The sequence below is a fragment of the Sorex araneus genome, chromosome 10 (assembly GCF_027595985.1).
Source record: "Sorex araneus isolate mSorAra2 chromosome 10, mSorAra2.pri, whole genome shotgun sequence".
Taxonomy (NCBI): Eukaryota; Metazoa; Chordata; class Mammalia; order Eulipotyphla; family Soricidae; genus Sorex; species Sorex araneus.
Genome location: NC_073311.1, coordinates 46,252,238 through 46,272,266, shown reverse-complemented (window position 1 = coordinate 46,272,266; position 20,029 = coordinate 46,252,238). Strand labels below are relative to the sequence as shown.

General features: G+C 44.7%; 1 protein-coding gene and 1 non-coding gene across 2 annotated transcripts in view; both read left to right on the top strand.

Annotated features, from left to right (window-relative positions):
- Nucleotides 1-20,029, top strand: part of ALDH1L2 (aldehyde dehydrogenase 1 family member L2) — a 60,248-nt gene that overhangs the window by 6,768 nt on the left and 33,451 nt on the right. The window contains exons 2-10 of the mRNA XM_055118280.1: nt 1,092-1,236; nt 4,227-4,461; nt 5,046-5,211; nt 7,764-7,865; nt 8,076-8,165; nt 10,396-10,530; nt 11,977-12,102; nt 13,023-13,114; nt 15,402-15,549. Of these exons, the coding sequence (XP_054974255.1) occupies nt 1,092-1,236; nt 4,227-4,461; nt 5,046-5,211; nt 7,764-7,865; nt 8,076-8,165; nt 10,396-10,530; nt 11,977-12,102; nt 13,023-13,114; nt 15,402-15,549 (1,239 nt within the window). The remainder of the gene's footprint in view (nt 1-1,091; nt 1,237-4,226; nt 4,462-5,045; nt 5,212-7,763; nt 7,866-8,075; nt 8,166-10,395; nt 10,531-11,976; nt 12,103-13,022; nt 13,115-15,401; nt 15,550-20,029) is intronic.
- On the top strand, nt 18,094-18,198 carry LOC129399195 (U6 spliceosomal RNA). The gene has a single exon (XR_008626980.1). It is a non-coding gene; the product is annotated as a U6 spliceosomal RNA (small nuclear RNA).

Here is a 20,029-nt window from a genome sequence, read left to right as displayed (position 1 = left end):
ACACATCTCCCCTCCCGAGAGGATCCTCCAACCACAGTTTACTTGATGTTCATCTTTTCTTATTGCCAAGTAGTGCTCAACTGTGTGTTTGTGTGTGTGTGTGTGTGTGTATCACAGTTTCTAAACCCATTCTTGGGTATTGATGAAATGAAGGGACCGATTGCCATCATTTTGTGTGGATTGTGAGTGTTTGTGAAATTTTTCTTTGCTTCTCTACCATCTTTTATTTTGTTCCCTGTATATCAATATACTGTAACTGGGTTTATTGTATTTCAAAACATTAAAATAAATTTTTGGACCACATCTGTGCAGCGCTAAGGACTACTTGAAGCTCAGTGCTTGAGGGCTGCTCCCAGCAAAGCTTGTGGAAACAAGAAGTGTCAGGCATCAAATTTGGGAGCATATTCTCCAGTCCTTTGAGCTAATCTCAGCCCTTAGACCGGAGCTGTAGCACAGTGAGTAGGGTGTTGCCTTGCACATGGCCAACCTAGGTTCGATTCCTCTGCCCCTCTCGGAGATCCCAGCAAGCTACTGAGAGTATCTCGCTCACACAGCAGAGCCTGGCAAGCTCCCCATAGCGTATTCAATATGCCAAAAACAGTAACAACAAGTCTCACATGGAGACTTAACTGGTGCTCGCTTGAGCAAATCGATGAGCAATGGGGCCAGAAATGTAAGTTAATGTGTTCAACTCCTAGGTCACTTGAGCTCCACTGTGAGTAACCCCTACCACAGAGCCATGATTAGTCGCTGGTATAACCTCCGGAAAACCCAGACAGACAGGGATGGAGATAAGTACAGCAGATAAGATGCTTACTTTGCACGGGACTGATATGTGTTTGATCCTTGGTGCTACATATGGTCCTGATTTATGGTCCCCTGAGGAGACATCCCTGAGCCACAGCTGGTGTAGCCCTTAGACCAAACAAAAACAGGCAAATTTTCTTTTGTGGCCCTTACAGCCTTATGGTCCTCGAGTCATCTTGTATAACTGAAAAAGAATGCTTCGTTTCCATGTCTTCTGCTCATGATGGACTTGGATTCACAGAACTGGTGGTTGATCTGTTGGTCATCACTGTATTGTTTCACAGGTTTCTTTCCAAAATAAGCTGAAGCTGGCCCTCATTGGCCAGAGCGTGTTTGGACAGGAAGTCTACAGCCAACTCTGCAGACAGGGCCACCAAGTCGTGGGTGTGTTCACAGTTCCAGACAAGGATGGGAAAGCTGACCCACTGGGTGAGTGTACCTTAGGACGACTGCACCGGCCTTTCTGCCCTCCGGCCCAGCTCATGCCCCGTCTACATTTACATCCACTCTCTCCACTTCTTTACCTCCAGCCCTGATGACCCAGAATGCACCCTCCCCTCCAGACTCTGCCTTATGCACACCATCAGTTTGCCAGTTGAAATCTTTCTGCACTCGTGGTCTGACATGGTAGATATAGATTCCCTGGTCACCCTTCTCTAGGGACCCCAGGACAAACCAGGCTCCTATATTAAGAACTTTCCCAATTACCTTCAAGGTAATCACCAGGTCTATGGGAGGAACTCCCAGGCATGGGGTTTTTCCTGAACTGCCTTTGTGATTTTTCTACAGGTGCTAAGAGACATTTAGAATCTTGTCTGATGAAGGTGTTAAGGGATACAAAGGAAGGAAATAACCAATAATAGTAGACAGATGAGGGTTCATAGAAAATTTATTTATCTTGTCACAAACTGTGTCAGTGGCTGCTTGGCTATTAAAGAATAGGTCTCCTCAAAAAAAAAACAACCCGTGCAGAACAATTCTAATTTGCAATTTCAGTTTGTTAAAAAAAAAAAGCAGGGCAAGACATATAGCTAGAAAAGGTTTACCAAATAGTACGCATAGGGAATCAGAACTGATCACTAGGAATCTTGCCTTATGACATGAATCTTCATAAATTACTGGTGAGATCCAAGAAATAATTAGAAACAATGATTGTTGATGGCCCAATTTTGAACTATTTTTGGTCAGCAAAGCCTTATTTTGGACTTTTCTAATTCTTGTTAGTACATCCAAACACGTTGTATTTAAAGGATTATTTTTTTTCAAGAAATACTACAAAAAAGTTATCTCCAGAGAGAGCATATATGCCTATGGAGTTAAGCACTAGATTAGAAGTCATTCTTTTGATTTGTTTGTTGGTTTTGGCCCACCTCGGCTTACTTCTGGCTTTGCTCTCAGGGATATCTCCTGGCAAGCTCGGGAGACTGTACGTGGTGCCAGGGATTAAACCCAGGTATGCTATGTGGAAGGCAAGCATCTATGTCTCCAGCCCCTGTCCTTTGTTTTTAAATTTGTTAGTTTGGGGTTTTTATGCCACACTGGGCTATGTGCTTAATTCTGACTCTGTACTCAGGGACCACTCCTGGCAGTGCTTAGGAGGCCATATGGGGTGATGCATGGAAAGCAAATACCTTAATCCCTATACTTTCTCTCTAGCATAGGAGTTGTTCTTGTTTCCAAAACAATTTTCCCTCAAGTTTTGCCATTTTTCCCCCTAACACTTAGCAAATTTTCCTCTCCTCTGACACCTGAGTTTTTCACAGTTTATAAACATTGGCATTTTGTGAACAGTATTATTACCACTCTTTCCAAATTTTCTCAATGGATTGATCAAGGCACTCCCTGCCCCTCAAACCCGAATCTCCAGACTTCCCTTTGATTTAAGGACCCAGGCTTTGTGGTAGAGACATCATCCTCCTAGCACCCCGAGAGCCCTTGAGTGTTAATGACCAGATGGAGAAAAAGGAAACCCCAAAATATAGATTAAGAGCCCAGTGAAGGGGTTGGTGAAATATAATAGCAGGTAAAGTGCTTGCCTTGTATGAAGCAGACATGAGTTTAATCCTTGGTACCATCTATGGTCTCCCAAACCCCGCCAGGAGTGATCTCTGAGCACAGAGCCAGGAGTAAGCTGTGAGCACAGACAGGTATGGCCACAAACACAGCCAAGCCAAAGGAAGCCTAGTGAATTCTTCTGGAAATTATCTACTTATAGTTACTTCAGGTTATGGAAGGAAAGTAAATCTCTACACCTAATATGTCAAAGATATATATTTGGTGAAAATGGCATTTCCTCATGCCAGCCAGGGTCTGTGCTACTCTGGAGGCCGTTCAAATTCCACACAGAGGTTAGGGGGAGCCATTCTCTTGGGAAGAGATGGCAGCTTTCCTCAGGAAAGAGCCAGGATCAGCCCCCATAGGACCAACTGTCTCGCCAGCTTTCTTCTCTAGTCTAGGCCTGTTTCTTCCGCTTGCTTAACTTGGTGAATTTGGAGGAGGAAATAGACAAATTCAGCTCAAAACATAAACTTCCTCCCTTTAGGTTTTGCGATCAGACGCCTTGACAGGGAGATTATTCTCTGATTTATGCTTGCCCTGTGCTAAATAGGCTTGTGCCCAGGAAGCAGTAGTACGAGAGAATTCATAGCTCTGAACTGAGCCCCATTCAGATACTGATACATGAGCAATTGGTTCCAAATCTAAAATCAAATGAACAAATGTTCTTCCAATGATTGTAGTTACAAATATCCACTTCTTCATCTACAGAAGAAAGGCTACTATTAAAATCTCAAATATTATCTGGCCACAATTTTTCTCCTTTTTCTTCTTGTTGTCTTTTTTTTTCTTTTTCCTTTCCTTTTTTTTTTTTTTTTGGTAGTTCTAGGAATCAAACCCAGGACCTCACACATGCTTATGTATGAGCCACGCCCCTGAGTTATATCTCTGCCTCCCCACCCCCACATATTTTTTAAATTTTGGTGCTGAGGGTGCTGGAGCAATAGCACAGAGGGTAGGGCGTTTGCCTTGCACGTGACTGACCCGGGTTCAATTCCCAGCATCCCATATGGTCCCCTGAATACTGCCAGGGGTAATTACTGAGTACAGAGCCAGGAGTGACCCCTGTGCATCACGAGGTGTGACCCAAAAAGCAAAAAAAAAAAAATGGTGCTGAGGAACTCATTCATGGAAAACTAACCACAAACCTTTGAGTTCAAATATATTATACCTTAAATGTCTAAATTAAAATCACATTAGGAAAATGGCTGGATTGTGACAAAAAAAAATCTGGCACAACCTAAATTCTCCTTCCTCTGTTATATTTATAAATATACATCTGTAAAAGCATGCTATATGAATCCACTGCAATACCTTCATGGCTTTCTAAAAAGAAAATTGAACATCATCTTCTTTATGTTCAGCTTTAGCTGCAGAAAAAGATGGAACCCCTGTGTTCAAGGTTCCTCGCTGGAGAGTCAAGGGCAAGACCATCCGGGAGGTGGTGGAGGCCTATAAATCCGTGGGTGCTGAGCTGAATGTGCTTCCCTTCTGCACTCAATTCATCCCCATGGATGTGATTGACAGCCCCAAGCACGGTTCCATCATTTATCACCCGTCCATCCTTCCCAGGCACAGAGGAGCCTCTGCCATCAACTGGTGAGATTTTCTTGTTTTAATAACAAAGACAATCATCTTTTCCCATCATATTTCTTTTCCTTTTTTTTTGGGGGGGGGGCATTGGACAACAGGATTTGGGATCAGGAAACCATAAGTGATGCTGAGGATCAAATTCAAACTGGGGCTGGTTGCATGAAAGGCAAGCACTCACCCACTGTACTTCGCCTTTGGACCACAAGCATCCTCTGTTCCATCTCCCATTATCTTATTCTCTATGACGTTGGATCAAATGTGATGTAGAAGTTGGATCAGATGAGCAAAACCATTTGATGCCGCATTGTAAGCAGACCCCCGAGAGCCAAACTAGAGCAGTAGGGATGAACTTGAATAGTGTGAGTCATTAGTATGTATTGCCAAGAAAAACTGTGGAGGCAAGGATGGATAAAATAGTTACCACTTAGTATTGCTTTTTAGGCACACTGACGCCTTCTGCTTCCATTGTTAAGTCTCATAGTTCCTTAATTTACTATGCTCCCATTATATGCCTTATATGCCATATCATCAGTTCATCATGGGATGATGCAGTCTACCACTATTTGAAGTTGAAATTCTTCTTTTCACAGGACTCTCATTATGGGAGATAAGAAAGCTGGGTTTTCTGTTTTCTGGGCTGATGACGGCTTGGACACTGGCCCCATCCTTCTTCAGAAGTCATGCGAGGTGGAGCCCAATGACACAGTGGATGCACTTTATAATCGCTTTCTTTTTCCTGAAGGAATAAAGGCCATGGTCAGTATATTTATACCATCAAAAAAATGGTAAACATTTAAAGGATAGAGACATTTTTGAGAATTTTGATGTATGAATTTATTTTACAAAAAATATAAAGCTGAAAAATAAAAACTATATTTGATATTTATCAATAGGATGAAATACTTAGGATGGAAACATAAACTTTAACATTTCTTGTATTTTGTTGGTTTGTTTTTGGATCACAGCCAGCGGTACTCAGGGGTTACTCCTGAGACTGTGCTCAGGGATCACTCCTGGGAGGGAGGGCTCAGGGGACCATATGTGTGCTGGAGTCGAACCTGGGTGGGCCACATACAAGACAAGTGCCCTCCACACTGTACCATTGTATCAGTGATATTAATTTAGATTAACATTTCTTAATCTATGAACATGGCCTGTGCTTCTCAGAGTAGCAATTAAGTGGATGAAGTAGCGACCATCAACCTTTTTCATTGATTTTGTCAAACACTTGAATTTCCTTATAATGATTAGTTGTCAACAATCTCCAGACTCTTAGCGGTTTTTGCTATGTCATTTGGACTTCCTTTAAAAGTCTTAAAAGCAGTCTTTTAAGTCTTTATGGGATGGCGTAAAAGAGCATTTTAAAATTTGGATTCTGATTATTCTCTGGGTACAAAAAAGCTCAATCAATATATAAAGTAAGGATAGATGTTTAGTCTTTGAAATATTGAAAGATACTTTCTATGCCATTAAGTCTTTCCAGCATTTGATGTGGCAGAAGCAGTAGCACAGAGACGTTATCATGATATCAGGAGAGCAGGACTTTGTGATATTTAATGATAAAGGAACTAGGCAGTGGGCTTGGAAAGTACAGATCAACCCATCCCAGAGCCTGTAGGTGATGGCATCACTGCTCGAATCGGTGGGACAGAATGAGTTGTGGAACTTGGTCCTTTTCCGAGTAGACTCTCTCCACATTCCTTTGGAGCAGGTGGTGAGCAGCTGCGAAGGCTCAGAGAAACCTGAGAACGTGCGTTCATGCAGGGGAGAGACTCTCAGCTCAAAGCAAAGTAAACGTGGTGCCTGCAAAGAGGGCAGGACACATCACAAAGGAAATCAAATCAATTTTTTTAATTGGGGTGGGGGAAGCACACTTGGCAACATTCAGAGCTTACTTCTGACTCTGGGCTCAGGGATCACTGCTAGTGGGCTCAGGGGACCAGACGTGGTGCCAGGGATGAAATCGGTGTTTGCTGCATGCAAGGCAAGCCCCACCCACTGTACTTACTATTTCTCCAGCCCATCTGATTGATCTTGTTGTTGTTCTTCTTCTTCTTTTTATGTGTGTGTATGTGTGTGTACGTGCGTGCGCCATATCTGTCAATGCTCAATGGGTTACTTCTGACTCTGCACTCAGGAATTACTCCTGGCGGTGCTCAGAGGACTATATGTTATGTTAAGGATCTATTTTAGGTCAGCCGTATGCAGAGCACGTATCCTACCTACTGTGCTATCACTCTGCCACCCTCTGATTGATTTTTAGCTTTCCGAAATTTCCAGGTGTTGGCTGGAGCAGTAGTACATCAGGTAAGGCACTTGCTTTGCACACAGCCAGCCTGGATTCCATCCCTGGCCCCACATATGGTCCCCTGAGTCCCTCCAGGAAAGACTCAAGAGAGGCCCTGTGACCACCAGGTGTAGCCCCAAACCAAATCACCCCAAGTATTCTAAGCTAGAAAAGAAGTTAAAGTTATTTTATTTTGTTGTGTTGGAGTCCCGCCTTGTGATGCTTAGGGACTACTCCATAGTTGGTGCTCAGGGGACTGTCCCATGCCAGGGACTCAGTCCAGGACTCCCTTGTGTAAAGTATGTGCTCCCGTCCTTTGAGCCATCTCCCAGGCGCCAAGTGCAACTTCTTAACTATAACAAATGCATCCCTTTCTGGAGTCTTGATGAGCAGAAACACTACACAGTGACTCTAGACAATTCCATTTCTGAAATTTCCATGGAATCTCTCCAAGGAGAGGTAACATTTCTTGAAACAAAGGGGTGATATGGTTTGGGGGCCACCCATGGTGATGCCCAGGGTTTACTCCTGGCTCTGTGCTCAGGGATCACTTCTGAATGATTGGTGAGCTCTGGGGATCATTTAGGGTGCCAGGGATTAAACCCAGGTCGACCACATGCAAGGCACGAACTTTACCCATTGTGCTATTGCTTCTACCCCAAGCGGGCTGTTTTTAAGAGTGACTGCTTTGGAGGGTCAGTAGATAGACTTGGTTGCAGATCTCACCTTTGAACCATAAAATCGATCTGTGAACTCAAACGGGTTCCTTGGGTATAAAGCAGAAACACTGATATTTCCCTGGCTGGATTGAAAATAATATCTACACGGGATAGTCTACCTATAGAGACTCCACACTGCCTAGCATACAGGTGAACTAAGAGAAATGATAGTTATTGTCATGATCTGACTCTCTGGACAGATTTATATGTTGTAGTTCTGTTCCCAAGAAACATTGATAAAACAGATCAAGCCACAAGTGACCCCCAGGCTACAGTGGGTCGGCTGCTGTTTCTGATTGTAGGTGGAAGCGGTCCAGCTCATCGCTGATGGAAAAGCTCCTCGGATTCCCCAGCCAGAAGAAGGGGCAACTTACGAAGGTATCCAGAAAAAGGAAAATGCGGAGGTATTTATATCAGCTCACTAAGCGATCTCAAAGATCAGGGTCTTCCATGAATAATAATAGCTATGATGATGCATAATAAGTTTTAGTTCCCAGGGTACCATTCCATGGCCACCTGCCCTCAAACTGCCTTTTAATGGACCCAAGAGCTCCTTCTCTTTGCCTCTGGGTCTCAGCACCAGGAGGTTTAACTTGCACTTTGTTCTTCCCTAGATTTCGTGGGATCAGTCCGCAGAAGTCCTGCATAACTGGATCCGGGGTCATGATAAAGTGCCTGGAGCTTGGAGCCAGATAAACGGACAGGTACGTACTGAGGACTCATTTTCTTTTATATGATGATTTGACACACACCTAACCTTCTTTTTTAATTTTTTGGGGGGTCACAACTGGCGATGCACAGGGGTTACTCCTGGCTCTGCACTCAGGAATCACTCCTGGCGATACTCAGGGGACCCTATGGGATGCTGGGAATCGAACCCGGAATGGCCGCGTGCAAGGCAAATGCCCTACCCGCTGTGCTATCGCTCCAGCCCCATACACCTGACCTTCTTACACATCCCTCTTTGTTCCAACAACTCCCTGCCCACCTTTGAGACAGCAGCGTCTGCATCCTTTGTCCATCCCTCCTGCCCATCCATGAATCCCTGGAAACTAGAACTTCCCTTCACTGTTTTGATGATCTCTGCACTTTCGAAGGGGGCTCAATGCCTCTTCAATGTCTGTTTAGAGGCACGGCATCAGATGCTGGAGTAATAATATGATGGGTCGGGAGCTTGACTTGCATGTGACCAACCCAGGATCACCAGAACCACCTATGGTCCCTGGAACCCACCAGGAGTGACCCCTGAGTGCAGAGTCAGGATTAAACAGTAAGCACCACCTATGTGGACATCACTGCTACCCCCCACGATAAAAAGGCATGGGTTCAGTGAGGAACCAGCGAAGGAAGTTTTTGCAGTGGATGAAAGTACAGAATTGGAAACAGGAATAGTGGAGCTCAGTGGCATAAGGTAAAGCCCTGGGTTCAATTCCCCGGTGTTGAAAAGAGGAGAAAGAAGGTGTGAAACCAACAATAATCCAGACTTTTCCTGGGCTGGCAATAGGAAGAGCAGTACAGCAGTTCCGGAACTTTCCTTGCCTACCGCTTTGTTATGTGTTGATGAGGGGATGGACCTTAACCTGTCAGGACCTCAGTGACCTTCTCCAAAGACCTGGTTGCACCGGAACTTGGAAATTGTCACTAGGCTGGAAAGCTGCAGACCCTGAGTTGAGTGGGGTTTCCTGGACTTTGTAGCAGCACTGGATAGTGGGAGGCCCTGTCACTGGAGAGCGTGAAGGCCCACGGTGCACAGCCCACAGCCTGACTCTTGCTCTAGTGCCCTGTCAAAGACTGACGTGCTGTATTCAACATGTCGGCGCCTTGATGACCAAGCTGGTTTGGCATTAGATTTGCCAGGCTGTGGGCTGGTGTAAGTGCTCTGGCCAGCTTTATTTGGTTTTTGGTTTTCTGCTATTTGGGTCACACCCATTGATGCTCAGGGGTTACTCCTGGCTCTGCACTCAGGAATTAATCCTGGTGGTGCTTGAGGGACCATATGGGATGCCGAGGATTGAACCTGGGTTGGCTGCATGCAAGCCAAATGCCCTACCTGCTGTACTATCGGTCCGGCCCCAACTCTGACCAGCTTTAAAGTAGGCTGGCAGTGAGGGTGTGTGTGGAGGGAATGTGTTTTCAGTTTAGGATATTTTCAACTGAGGACACGCTTAGAGGCATGTGACTATTGTGACAGAGTAAAGTCTGCGGTGGCCATAGACTCTAGATCTATACTCACACCAAAATCTCCACTCCTGGGCTAGAGAGATAAGACAAATGGAGAAGGTGCTTCCTTGTGTGTAGCAGATCCTGGTTCAATCCATGACACTGTATATGGTCCCCTGAGCACTGCCAGCATGAGTCCTGAACACAGAGCCAGGAGTAGTGAGCACCGAGCGTCACTGGGTATGGCTCCCAAATCCCTAGACTTCCAATTCCACTCCTCCCATAGCTCCGCCTACCCCCATCCCAAATCCTACCCATGGCCACAAAGCCTGTGCGAGTGGTTTCACTCATTCATTCCCCTTCGCTCACTGTGTCAAGGCTTACTCAGGCTGTCTGGAGGGGGAATGAATGGAAACCCTCCAACCGTATTAGCTACAGACTATCTCTTCTTTCTGTTATGCCTCTCGGGGGTTGATAGAGTTTCTCACACTGGGAAACTCATGCTTTTAGTATGAACTATTATTTGACGGGGCCAGAGAGGTAGTACAAGGTTCAGGCACTTGCCTTGCATGTGGCCTGTCCCGGTTCAATTCCTGGCACCGCATATGGTTCTGTAAGCACCACCAGCAGTTATACCTGAGTATAACCGGGTATGGCCCAACCCTCCCTCGATCATTTGAACTTTAGTTTCTTTGTGGTGGTGTTTCTTGCTCAACCGGCTAGAAGCAGCCTTCATCCCCTCGTCTCACACTCTGTGCTTGATCTCTTCCTTAGATGGTCACTTTCTATGGCTCATCATTACTGGACGGTACCGTGCCTGCTGGGGAACCCCTGGACATCAAAGGTGCCAAGAAGCCTGGTCTGGTGACCAAAAATGGACTTGTGCTTTTTGGTAACGATGGAAAAGCCGTGAGTGGGGTTTTGATTGGCCTTCTGTTTCTGACTTCCTTCTGTCACCCAAGCTAAGAAAGGAAGGATTTCCCAAACTATCCAGTTTGCGGTGCGGTGGGGAGGCGGGGGGGGGGGGCTTGAGCCGTCTGTGCCCCAGCTCTCTGGAGGCAGAGCTGGCTCTTCATGCCCTGATGAGAACAAGGACTGGCCATTCTGCTTTGTGATGCAGCAGAAGGGACTCGGACATCCGTCAGGAGACTGGGCGTGGCACCATGCGCCCCCTTCACTGAATGGCCTTTGGCAAGATGCTTCTCTCTAGACTCTCAGTTTCCCTTTTGTGAAACAGAGCGAGCCTGTCCTCCTGCCCGTGCCGGCTGCCCTTGCCTCTCCGTGCAGGTGCCCATGCACATCGCCCAGTCAGGGGACTGTGGCTCCGGCCAGCAGGGGGCTCTTGGCAGCTCCCCAGGGAAAAAGCTGAAAGGGAACCTGCTGTTTGCACCGGCTCTCCGGCTCTCCGGGCTCAGAGGGGCTGGACCAGCTGCTCTGGAGCCCAGCAGCTCCTCATTCCTGTTCCAGCTCGTTCTTACGAGCTGTGTGGCACTGGACTAATGACCCGACCTCACTGGGTCTCCATTTTCCAATCAGTAAAATGAGAATGATAAGGGCTGAAGTGATGCTATAGTGGTAGGGCACTCGCCTTTCACGCAGTCGACCCTGGTTTGATTCTTGGCCCACCCCCCCTAGGGTCCCCTGAGCCCTGCCAGGAGTGATGATCCCTGAGCAGAACCAGGAGTCAGCCCTGAGCACTGCTGCTGGGTGTGGCCCCAAAATAAAAATAACAGGGATAATAATAGCACCTGCTTCCACTGGAATTTTTGAGATCAAATTTACACACACACACACACACACACACACACATAAATTAATGCCAGGCATGCTACAGAGTGTCTAGATGATGATATAAATCTAGTAGCTCTCACAGGTTTTAGTTTATTTACCTACAATCCAAATGTCAGTGTTTCCAGGGCTTACTGTCCATTCTTCTGAACATCTTATTGAGAGTATCGCCTGCAAGACTTGACTTTCTCCTCCCCACTGCCATTATTAAAACATTATTCCAGGGGCTGGAGAGGTAGGACAGCAGGTAAGGCACTTGCCTTGCATGTAACCAACCTGCGTTCAATCCACAGGATCACATATGGTCTCCTGAGCTCACCAGGAGTGATCTCTGAGCAGAGTCAGGAGTAAGCTCTGAACACAGTCAGGCGTGGCCCAACCTCCTCACCCCAAAACCATTCCAGTCCTTTCATAATAATAGTAACTACTTTTAATCCATGCTTTTGTATTTTCCAAATAAGCCAGTCCTCTTATCTCCGTAATATCTAATACTCCTTCTCCACCCAACCTCACAATTGAATTGTCCTAGTCCTCAACTCTCCTGCTGGCTTGGGTGCTGTTTTACAGCTGATGGTGAGAAGTCTGCAGTTTGAAGACGGGAAAATGATCCCTGCCTCGAAGTACTTCTCAGCGGGGGAGACAGTAACAGTAGAACTCACAGTCTCGGAGCTGCAGGTGGCGGAGACAATCAAGGTGAACATGTGCTATCCTTCACATCATCTGAATCTGGGGAAACTGAGGCCACTTTACAGGTGATCTCATGGCCTTCAAAATCATAGGGCTGGGACTTGACTTTCTCCTTTCTCCTATTTGTACTGGCTACCATAGGAGGCCCAACCCTGAAATTTGTTTTGCAAACATAATCTTCATTCACCTAAATAACCCCAGTGGTTTACAGTGGACACTCGGGGAGAAGGGTTAGAGTGAAGCTAGAACATGAGGACTAAGGGTGAAGACATTTGGGTTGTGGCTCTGTCCTCTTTAAGATCACCTCCATTTCTTCAGTCAAAAAGAGCCAAGGAGGGCAAGAGATAGCACGGGGGTTAAGGTGCTTGCCTTGCATGTGGCCGACTCCTGTTCAATCCTTGCATCATATATGGTCTCCTGAGCACTGTCAGGAGTTACTCCTGAGCTCTGCCAGAGGAGCCCCTGCACACCACCGAGTGTAACCCTAAAACCATAAAGGAAGGGGGCTGGAGCGATAGCACAGCGGGTAGGGCGTTTGCCTTGCACGCGGCCGACCCGGGTTCGATTCCCAGCATCCCATATGGTCCCCTGAGCACCACCAGGGGTGATTCCTGAGCACAGAGCCAGGAGTAACCCCTGTGCACCACCAGGTGTGAACCAAAAAGCAACAAAACAAAACAAAACCATAAAGGAAGAAGAGCCAGAGAGCACAGAACATTCTGGGAGGGAGGTTTGACATGGGCCTGAAGGGGGGTGAGCACCCTCCACTCAGCCTTGGGAGAGGCATCAGCTCATTGCTCCTGAGACGCACAGCAACATAGTCAGAGCGCAGTTCTAAGGTGAAGAGGAGAGAGGGGGGTGAGGTGACTTCTGTTACAGTGTTCCATGCGGCATTTCCCTCATTAAGGTATCTCTTGCGAATGTAGGTCATCTGGGCTGGAATTTTAAGCAACGTCCCTGTTATAGAAAACACAACAGACTTCTTTAAATCTGGAGCGAGCTCTATGGATGTCGTCAGGTAAAGCCACCACTTTATCGTGCTTATCTTATGTTACAATCCTCTGCTACTGACATCAAAAGCCAAATGTAGGGACCAGAGTCCCTTTGCATGCAGCCGACAGGGGTTCGATCCCTGGCATAACATATAGTTCCCCAAGCACTATATTACCAGGAGTAATTTCTGAGCGCAGAACCAGGACTAACCCCTGAGCATCACCGGATGTGACTCCCCTCCAAAAAAAGACATATGTAATCCTCTGCTATGGGTATTACCATTCCTCCCACTCCATCTACTAGATTTCTCTTGGCTCCATATCTTGTTGGCTTTACTTTTTTTTCTCATGGTCAATCACATTAATTTTTCTCTTCCCCCTTATTACTAACCAGGAGTTGTTTTTATTTCATCTCCTAGGTACTTTGAAAACTAACCCTTCTTATTTTCTGTTTCTTTTCACAATCTGCCTTCACATTTCTTAGCTGATATTTTTTTTCTCAAGTTAAGAGCCCTGGGTGAGAATATCCAGCAAAAATTTTCTGTAGCATCTAATCCAGGATGTTGAGTTGTATTACACTTCTCCTAAAGCCATTATTTTATCCTATCCCTTCATATTACACAGTAAGATATAGCTAGAATGAGGATTATTAGGTGACTTGCAAGAGTCACAATAATGACACAATGGTGGGAATTTCTTTGTAGCCTGGTTCATAGCAAATTGAAAGAATCAGAGTCCTGGAATGATCCCTTCATGGCAGAGAGTTAAGGACCTTAACAGAAGAAGAGAGGCCTACAGGCATGTTTTTTTCTTTGTGACCACTCATGAGTTAAACTGTTAAAGAATGCTGCTTCCTTGACATAATTTTCCTGATAAGTCAGTGCCCTTGATGAATATGCTACTTATTTATTTCTTTATTTAATAACCCTAACTGAACACTTACTATGTGTCCAGGAATATGTTCTGAATATGTACTGAAGTTTTCTTCCAGGAATCTGTAACAGTCATCTCAAGAGCAAGTTGCATTATCAGAAGTCAAGGAATTTGATTCCTCAAATGGCAGATTATTATTTTTTTTTTAGCTAAGACTTAAACTGCCAAGTAATCAGAGTAAATGCTTCTTTTAGAATTATACATGGTCTGGGGAAAATAATTAACAATATGACTATTATTTCTCACTATCTTTAGAGTTAGGGAGTTTTAATTTTTTTTTTTTTTTTTTTGCTTTTTGGGTCACACCCGGCGATGCACAGGGGTCACTCCTGGCTCATGCACTCAGGAATCACCCCTGGCGGTGCTCAGGGGACCATATGGGATGCTGGGATTCGAACCCGGGTCGGCCGCGTGCAAGGCAAACGCCCTACCCGCTGTGCTATCGCTCCAGCCCCCGAGTTTTAATTATTTTTGATTCTTTGAATACATTTGAAAAAAAGGAACGATTTTTTTTCTTGCAATAATTCCAAATTTTGTTTTTGCCTTGGTCCTTCTCTTTATCATCATCATCATCATCATCATCATCATCATCATCATCATCATCATCATCATCCTGTTGATTGTTGAATGTCTTGAGTGGTCTCAGTAACATCTCCATTCGTCCTAGCCCTGAGATTTTAGAAGCCTCTCTTTACTCGTCCTTTCCAATGGTGTCGCATTGGAGGCTCTTTCAGGGTCAGGGGAATCAGACCCATCATTGTTACTGGTTTTGGCATATGAATATGCCATGGGGAGTTTGCGAGGCTCTCCCATGTGGGCAGGAAACTGTCGGTAGCTTGCCAGTTCTCCCAGAGGGAGAACTAGGCTATAAGATGTCTTTCAGGAGCTTAGTTTTGTAGTCTCTGGATGTTGGCCGTTGGTGGGATTACACGGCACCGGTGGCAGTCCCTGGGTGTGACCACCTAGCTCCTGGAAAATGGGGAATCTGGGCAGAAGAGGCCTAGTCCTGATCCAAGCAGGCTTAGATCTCAGCCCCAGGTCCCACACACCTGGATTCCTCTGCTGATTCTTTCATGCGTGAGGCTCACCCGAACGTGTGGAGAGGGGCCTTGAGCATGGCTGTGGCTGCAGGACTTTTGCTTGGGGTGGGGAGGGAAACTGAAGCCCACCCCCTCCAAGGGGCCCTGGGGAAGACAGCCAGGTGCAGGGGCAAGAGACTCTCTGCCTTTTCTTTATAGCCATGCAAAAAGTTAAAAAAAAAAAAACTATCACATTCCTCTGTGACATGTCATATTTCAAAGCACCTTGAAAAATATAACAACACAATTCCCCCATGTCCTTAAAAAATGGTAAGTAACATGGACTGGCTCTCCTTTTCAGGCTGGTTGAAGAGATCAAGCATAAATGTGGAGGGCTTCAGTTACAGAATGAAGATGTCTACATGGCCACTAAGTTTGAAGATTTCATCCAAAAGGTTGTGAGGAAGCTCCGAGGAGAAGATCAGGAGGCGGAGCTAAGAGTGGATTATGTAAGCCTTTCCATTTCAAACCTAAATCACAAAGAGTTACTAAGAATGGTGTGCCTTTTGTCATTTGTTTCTATACTTGTCACCTTTTAAAGAGAACATTGGGGGGTTGGGTAGAGCAATAGTACAGCAGGTAGGGCTGTTGCCTTGCATGTGGCCAACATGGGTTTGATTCCCGGCATCTCATATGATCCCCTGAGCACCACCAGGAGTGATCCCTGAGTGTAGAGCCAGGAGGAACACCGGAACACTGCCAGGTGTGGCCCAAAACCTAAAACCTAATTAATTAATTCAAAAGAACAGTTTTGTTGAAACACAAAACAGATACATTTTTTTTAATTTTAATTTTTTTTATTAATGAGGGTGAGGGTGCAGTTACAGAGTTTCGTGCCTGTGTTACAGTCATACAATACTCAAGCACCCATCCCTCCACCAGTGCCCATTCTCCTCCATCTATGGCTCCAGGGTCCCTCCCCCCTGTGACAGGGAACTCCTTAATGTTCTCTCTCTCCTTTGGGGTGTCATGGTTTGAATGGAGATACTTGGGTAACTATGATGTTCAATCTATAGTCTGCTTTCAACCTGCCTCTCCCATCCTGAATGGATCCTCCACTGCACTTTGGTTGGTGTTCCCTTCTCTGTCTGAGCTGCCCTCTCCCCCAGCGTGTGAGGTCAGCTTCCAAGCTGTGGAGCAGGTCTCCTGGTATTAATTGCTACTATTCTATTTTATATTCCGCAAATGAGTGCGATTTTTCTGTGTCTGTCTCTTTCTTTCACTTCACTTAGCATGATACTTTCCATGTTGATCCACTTATATGCAAAGTTCATGACTTCATCCTTTCTGACAGCTGCATAGTATTCCATTGTGTAGATGTACCAAAGTTTCTTAACCAGTCAAAAACAGATACATTTTAAATCCAGCAATTTAAAATGTAAAACTTTGTTGTTCATGCATTACAGAGTTGTGTTTCCATTAATAGTCCTTTGATTTGGAAACATTTTTATTAAGCATCCCCTCTCACCCACCCAAAGAGATCTTCTATCCACTGCCAATCACTCTCTGTTCTTTTTTCCTCCCTTTACCCCACTCTGATTCCTGGGAACCACTGATGTGCTTTCCTTTTATTTGATTTTAGGTGCTGTGGGTTACAATACTGTTAATGGTAGGGTTTCACGCATGACACGTTCCAACAGAACATCCTCAACCAGTGTCACTGTCCAGTGATTTCCCCCTCCCCAAGCTACTGCCCCTCTCCTCCCTGTGGTAAGATTTCTGCTGAGCCTTTCCAGTTTCTGTTGCCTTTGGGTATTTGTTATACCCCCTACTTTGCTTCTTTATTTTCTACAAATGTGACAAATCATTCCGTGTCTTTCCCTCTCCTTCTGACTAACTTCTTTCATCATGATGATCTCCAGGTCCATCCATGACAAATTGTCTTTTCTTAGAGCCAGTAGTATTCCATTGTGTATATGTATATTATCACCTGTTCTAGGACACTTGGGTTGTTTCCAGATTTCTGGGTAGTGTGAATATTGCTGCAATGAATATAGGAGTGCAAATATTTTTTTCTGAAAGGAGTTTTTGGGCCCTTGGGTTAGATACCAAGGAGTGTAACTACTGGGTCATATGGAAGCACCATTCCTAGCTTTTTGCAAAGCATCCTTATGGTTTGCTAAAGAAGCTGGAACAGTGTATCAGTTCCTACCAGATCCATGCTAACACTGCTTGGTTTTGTTCTTTGTGATGCATGCCAGTCTCACGGATGTAACATGTTTGTTATTTTGATTTGCATTTCCCTGATGGGGCTAGAGCAATAGCACAGTGGTAGGGCTATTTCACGTGGCAAACCCGAGTTCGATTCCTCCGCCTCTCTCGGAGAGCCCGGCAAGCTACTGAGAGTATCTAGCCCACACGGCAGAGCCTGGCAAGCTACCCCTGGCATATTGGATATGCCAAAGACAGTAACAATAAGTCTCACAACGAGAGACGCTACTGGTGCCCGCTCGAACAAATCGATGAGCAACGGGATGACAGTGACAGTGATAGTGACAGTGATTTCCCTGATGATTAATAATGCAGAGCACTTTCTCATGTGCCTTTTGGCCATCTGTATATCTCCTTTGAGGAAGTTCCTGTTCATCTCTTCCCCTCATTTTTTTGTATCGTTTTTGGCAGGGGCCCACTTGACTGTTCCCAGGACTTACTCCTGCTCAGGAATCACTCCTGGCAGATCTTGGGAGACCACAGGGGAGCTAAGGATAAACCTGAAAGAGAAGTGCTTACCTGCTGTACTATCTCTCCAGCCCCCATTTTTTTGATGAGGTTGTTTGTTTCTTTTAACCAGTGCTTTATATTTCTCTGATTCTAATCTTTTATCAGATAAGGGGTGGGTAAATATGTGCTCCCAGTCTTTGGGGTGTCTTTATATTCTGGCCCTTGTTTCCTTTGCAGTACAGAAGCTTCTCAATTTGATGAGTTCCATTTGTTCATCTTTGCTTCTCCTTGCTTGGCCAATGGCGTTGAATCCTTAGAGATGCCTCTAGTAGGTGCTCACTTCAGCAGCACATATACTAAAATTAGAATGATACGGAGAAGATGAACAGGGCCATGCACCAGATGATATGCCAATTCATGAAGTGTTCCTTTCTTATATATATATATGTACACACATATATGTATATATACACATATATGCGTATATATATGTATATACATATATATGTTTTTTCAAGATGCCATGTCTCAGAGGGTTCTATGTTTTCCTCATTTATAATTCAGATCTGATATCTAGGTCTTGAGTTTTGTAAATGGTGGTAGAAAGGAAACTGAGTTTATTTCTATTCATGTGACCAAACAATTATCCCACCACCATTTGTTGAAGAGGCTTTCCTTACTCCAGTTCATTTTGTTCTCCTTTATTGAAGATTAACTGTACATACATCTGAGGATATGTCCCAGGACTCTCAATTCTGTTTCATTGATCTATTTCATTGAATAAGAAAGTCAGTTCTTCTTCCAGTGCCACACTACTTTGATAACTATAGCTTTATGATACATTTTGAAACTGGGGAAAGAGAGACCTCCATCTTCTTTTTTCCTATGATTGCATTGGCTATTCAAGGGAGACAATATTATTTCATATAAATTTTAACAGCACTTGCCTTGTGTCTTTAAAAAATGTGTACTTTTCCAGGAGGTTGACTCCATGGCTTCGAGGCTGGCCACACGTTCTGGGGAAAGGGCAACTCAGAGAAGCGATCACCAACTATATTGTAGTCGAAGGCCATGTGGGGGAAGGGAGTTGCGGGCTGAATGAGGGCTAGAGACTGAGCACAGCGGCCACTCAACACCTTTATTGCGGGCCGTAGAAGCTAAATAGAGAGAGAGAACAGAAGGGAATGCCCTGCCACAGTGGCAGGGTGGGGTGGGGGGGAGATGGGATTGGGGAGGGTGGGAGGGACGCTGGGTTTACGGGTGGTGGAGAATGGGCACTGGTGAAGGGATGGGTTCCCGAACTTTGTATGAGGGAAGTATAAGCACAAAAGTGTATAAATCTGTAACTGTACCCTCACGGTGATTCTCTAATTAAAAATAAATAAATTTTAAAAAAAATAAAATAAATTGAGAAGAAAAATAAATAAATAAAAAAATAAAAAATGTGTACTTTTATAGACTGTATTGAATCTGAATGATGCTTTGAACAAGATAGCCATTTTCACTATGTTAACCTTTCCAATCCATGAACCAGGGATGTGTTTCTATTTCCTCATGACCTCTTACATTTTAAACACTCTTTAATTGTGTTTCATAGGGGTTTTTTTGTATAAGTTTTTCATATTTTTTGTTAAACTGATTTCTGGATACTTAATTTTCTGATTAACAAATGCGAATGGTACTTTTAAAAAATTCTCTCTCTTCTATTTCACTATTTTCATATAGAAAAGTCAGGGATCTCTGCGTCTTCATCATGTAGACTGACACTTTCATATATAACTGGCTGTTTTAAATAGAATGTGGTCATTCTGGAAATAAGAGCTCCCCTTCACTTCTCACCACACGCACGCGCGCGCGCGCACACACACACACACACACACTTTAAATCACACCCATGTAAAAATTATTTCAACAGACAACAGCAAGTTAAAGGATGTAAATGGATGTAGTGGCTTTATTCCACAAGTGTTGCCAGTAGATGGTGGTGTTTCCACTGTCTGGAGGCCTTTTGAGTTCTTTTTCATCTCTAAGGGAGACAAGTGGAGGTCTGTATAAGACACCGTCCAGACTGCCTTGGTCCTCTCAGATACTGACTTCCCGGTTCAGTAACCAAACTTTCCATGTGCTTGTAAACATTTGTCTTTTCTAGACAATAGAAATTTGAATGCCATTGACTTAGCCTCTCCTACATTAGTGTCTTTATTAAGCTCTTTGGTATCAAATGGAAAAACATGAGAAATGTTGAATCTATTCATGTATTTCTCTTAG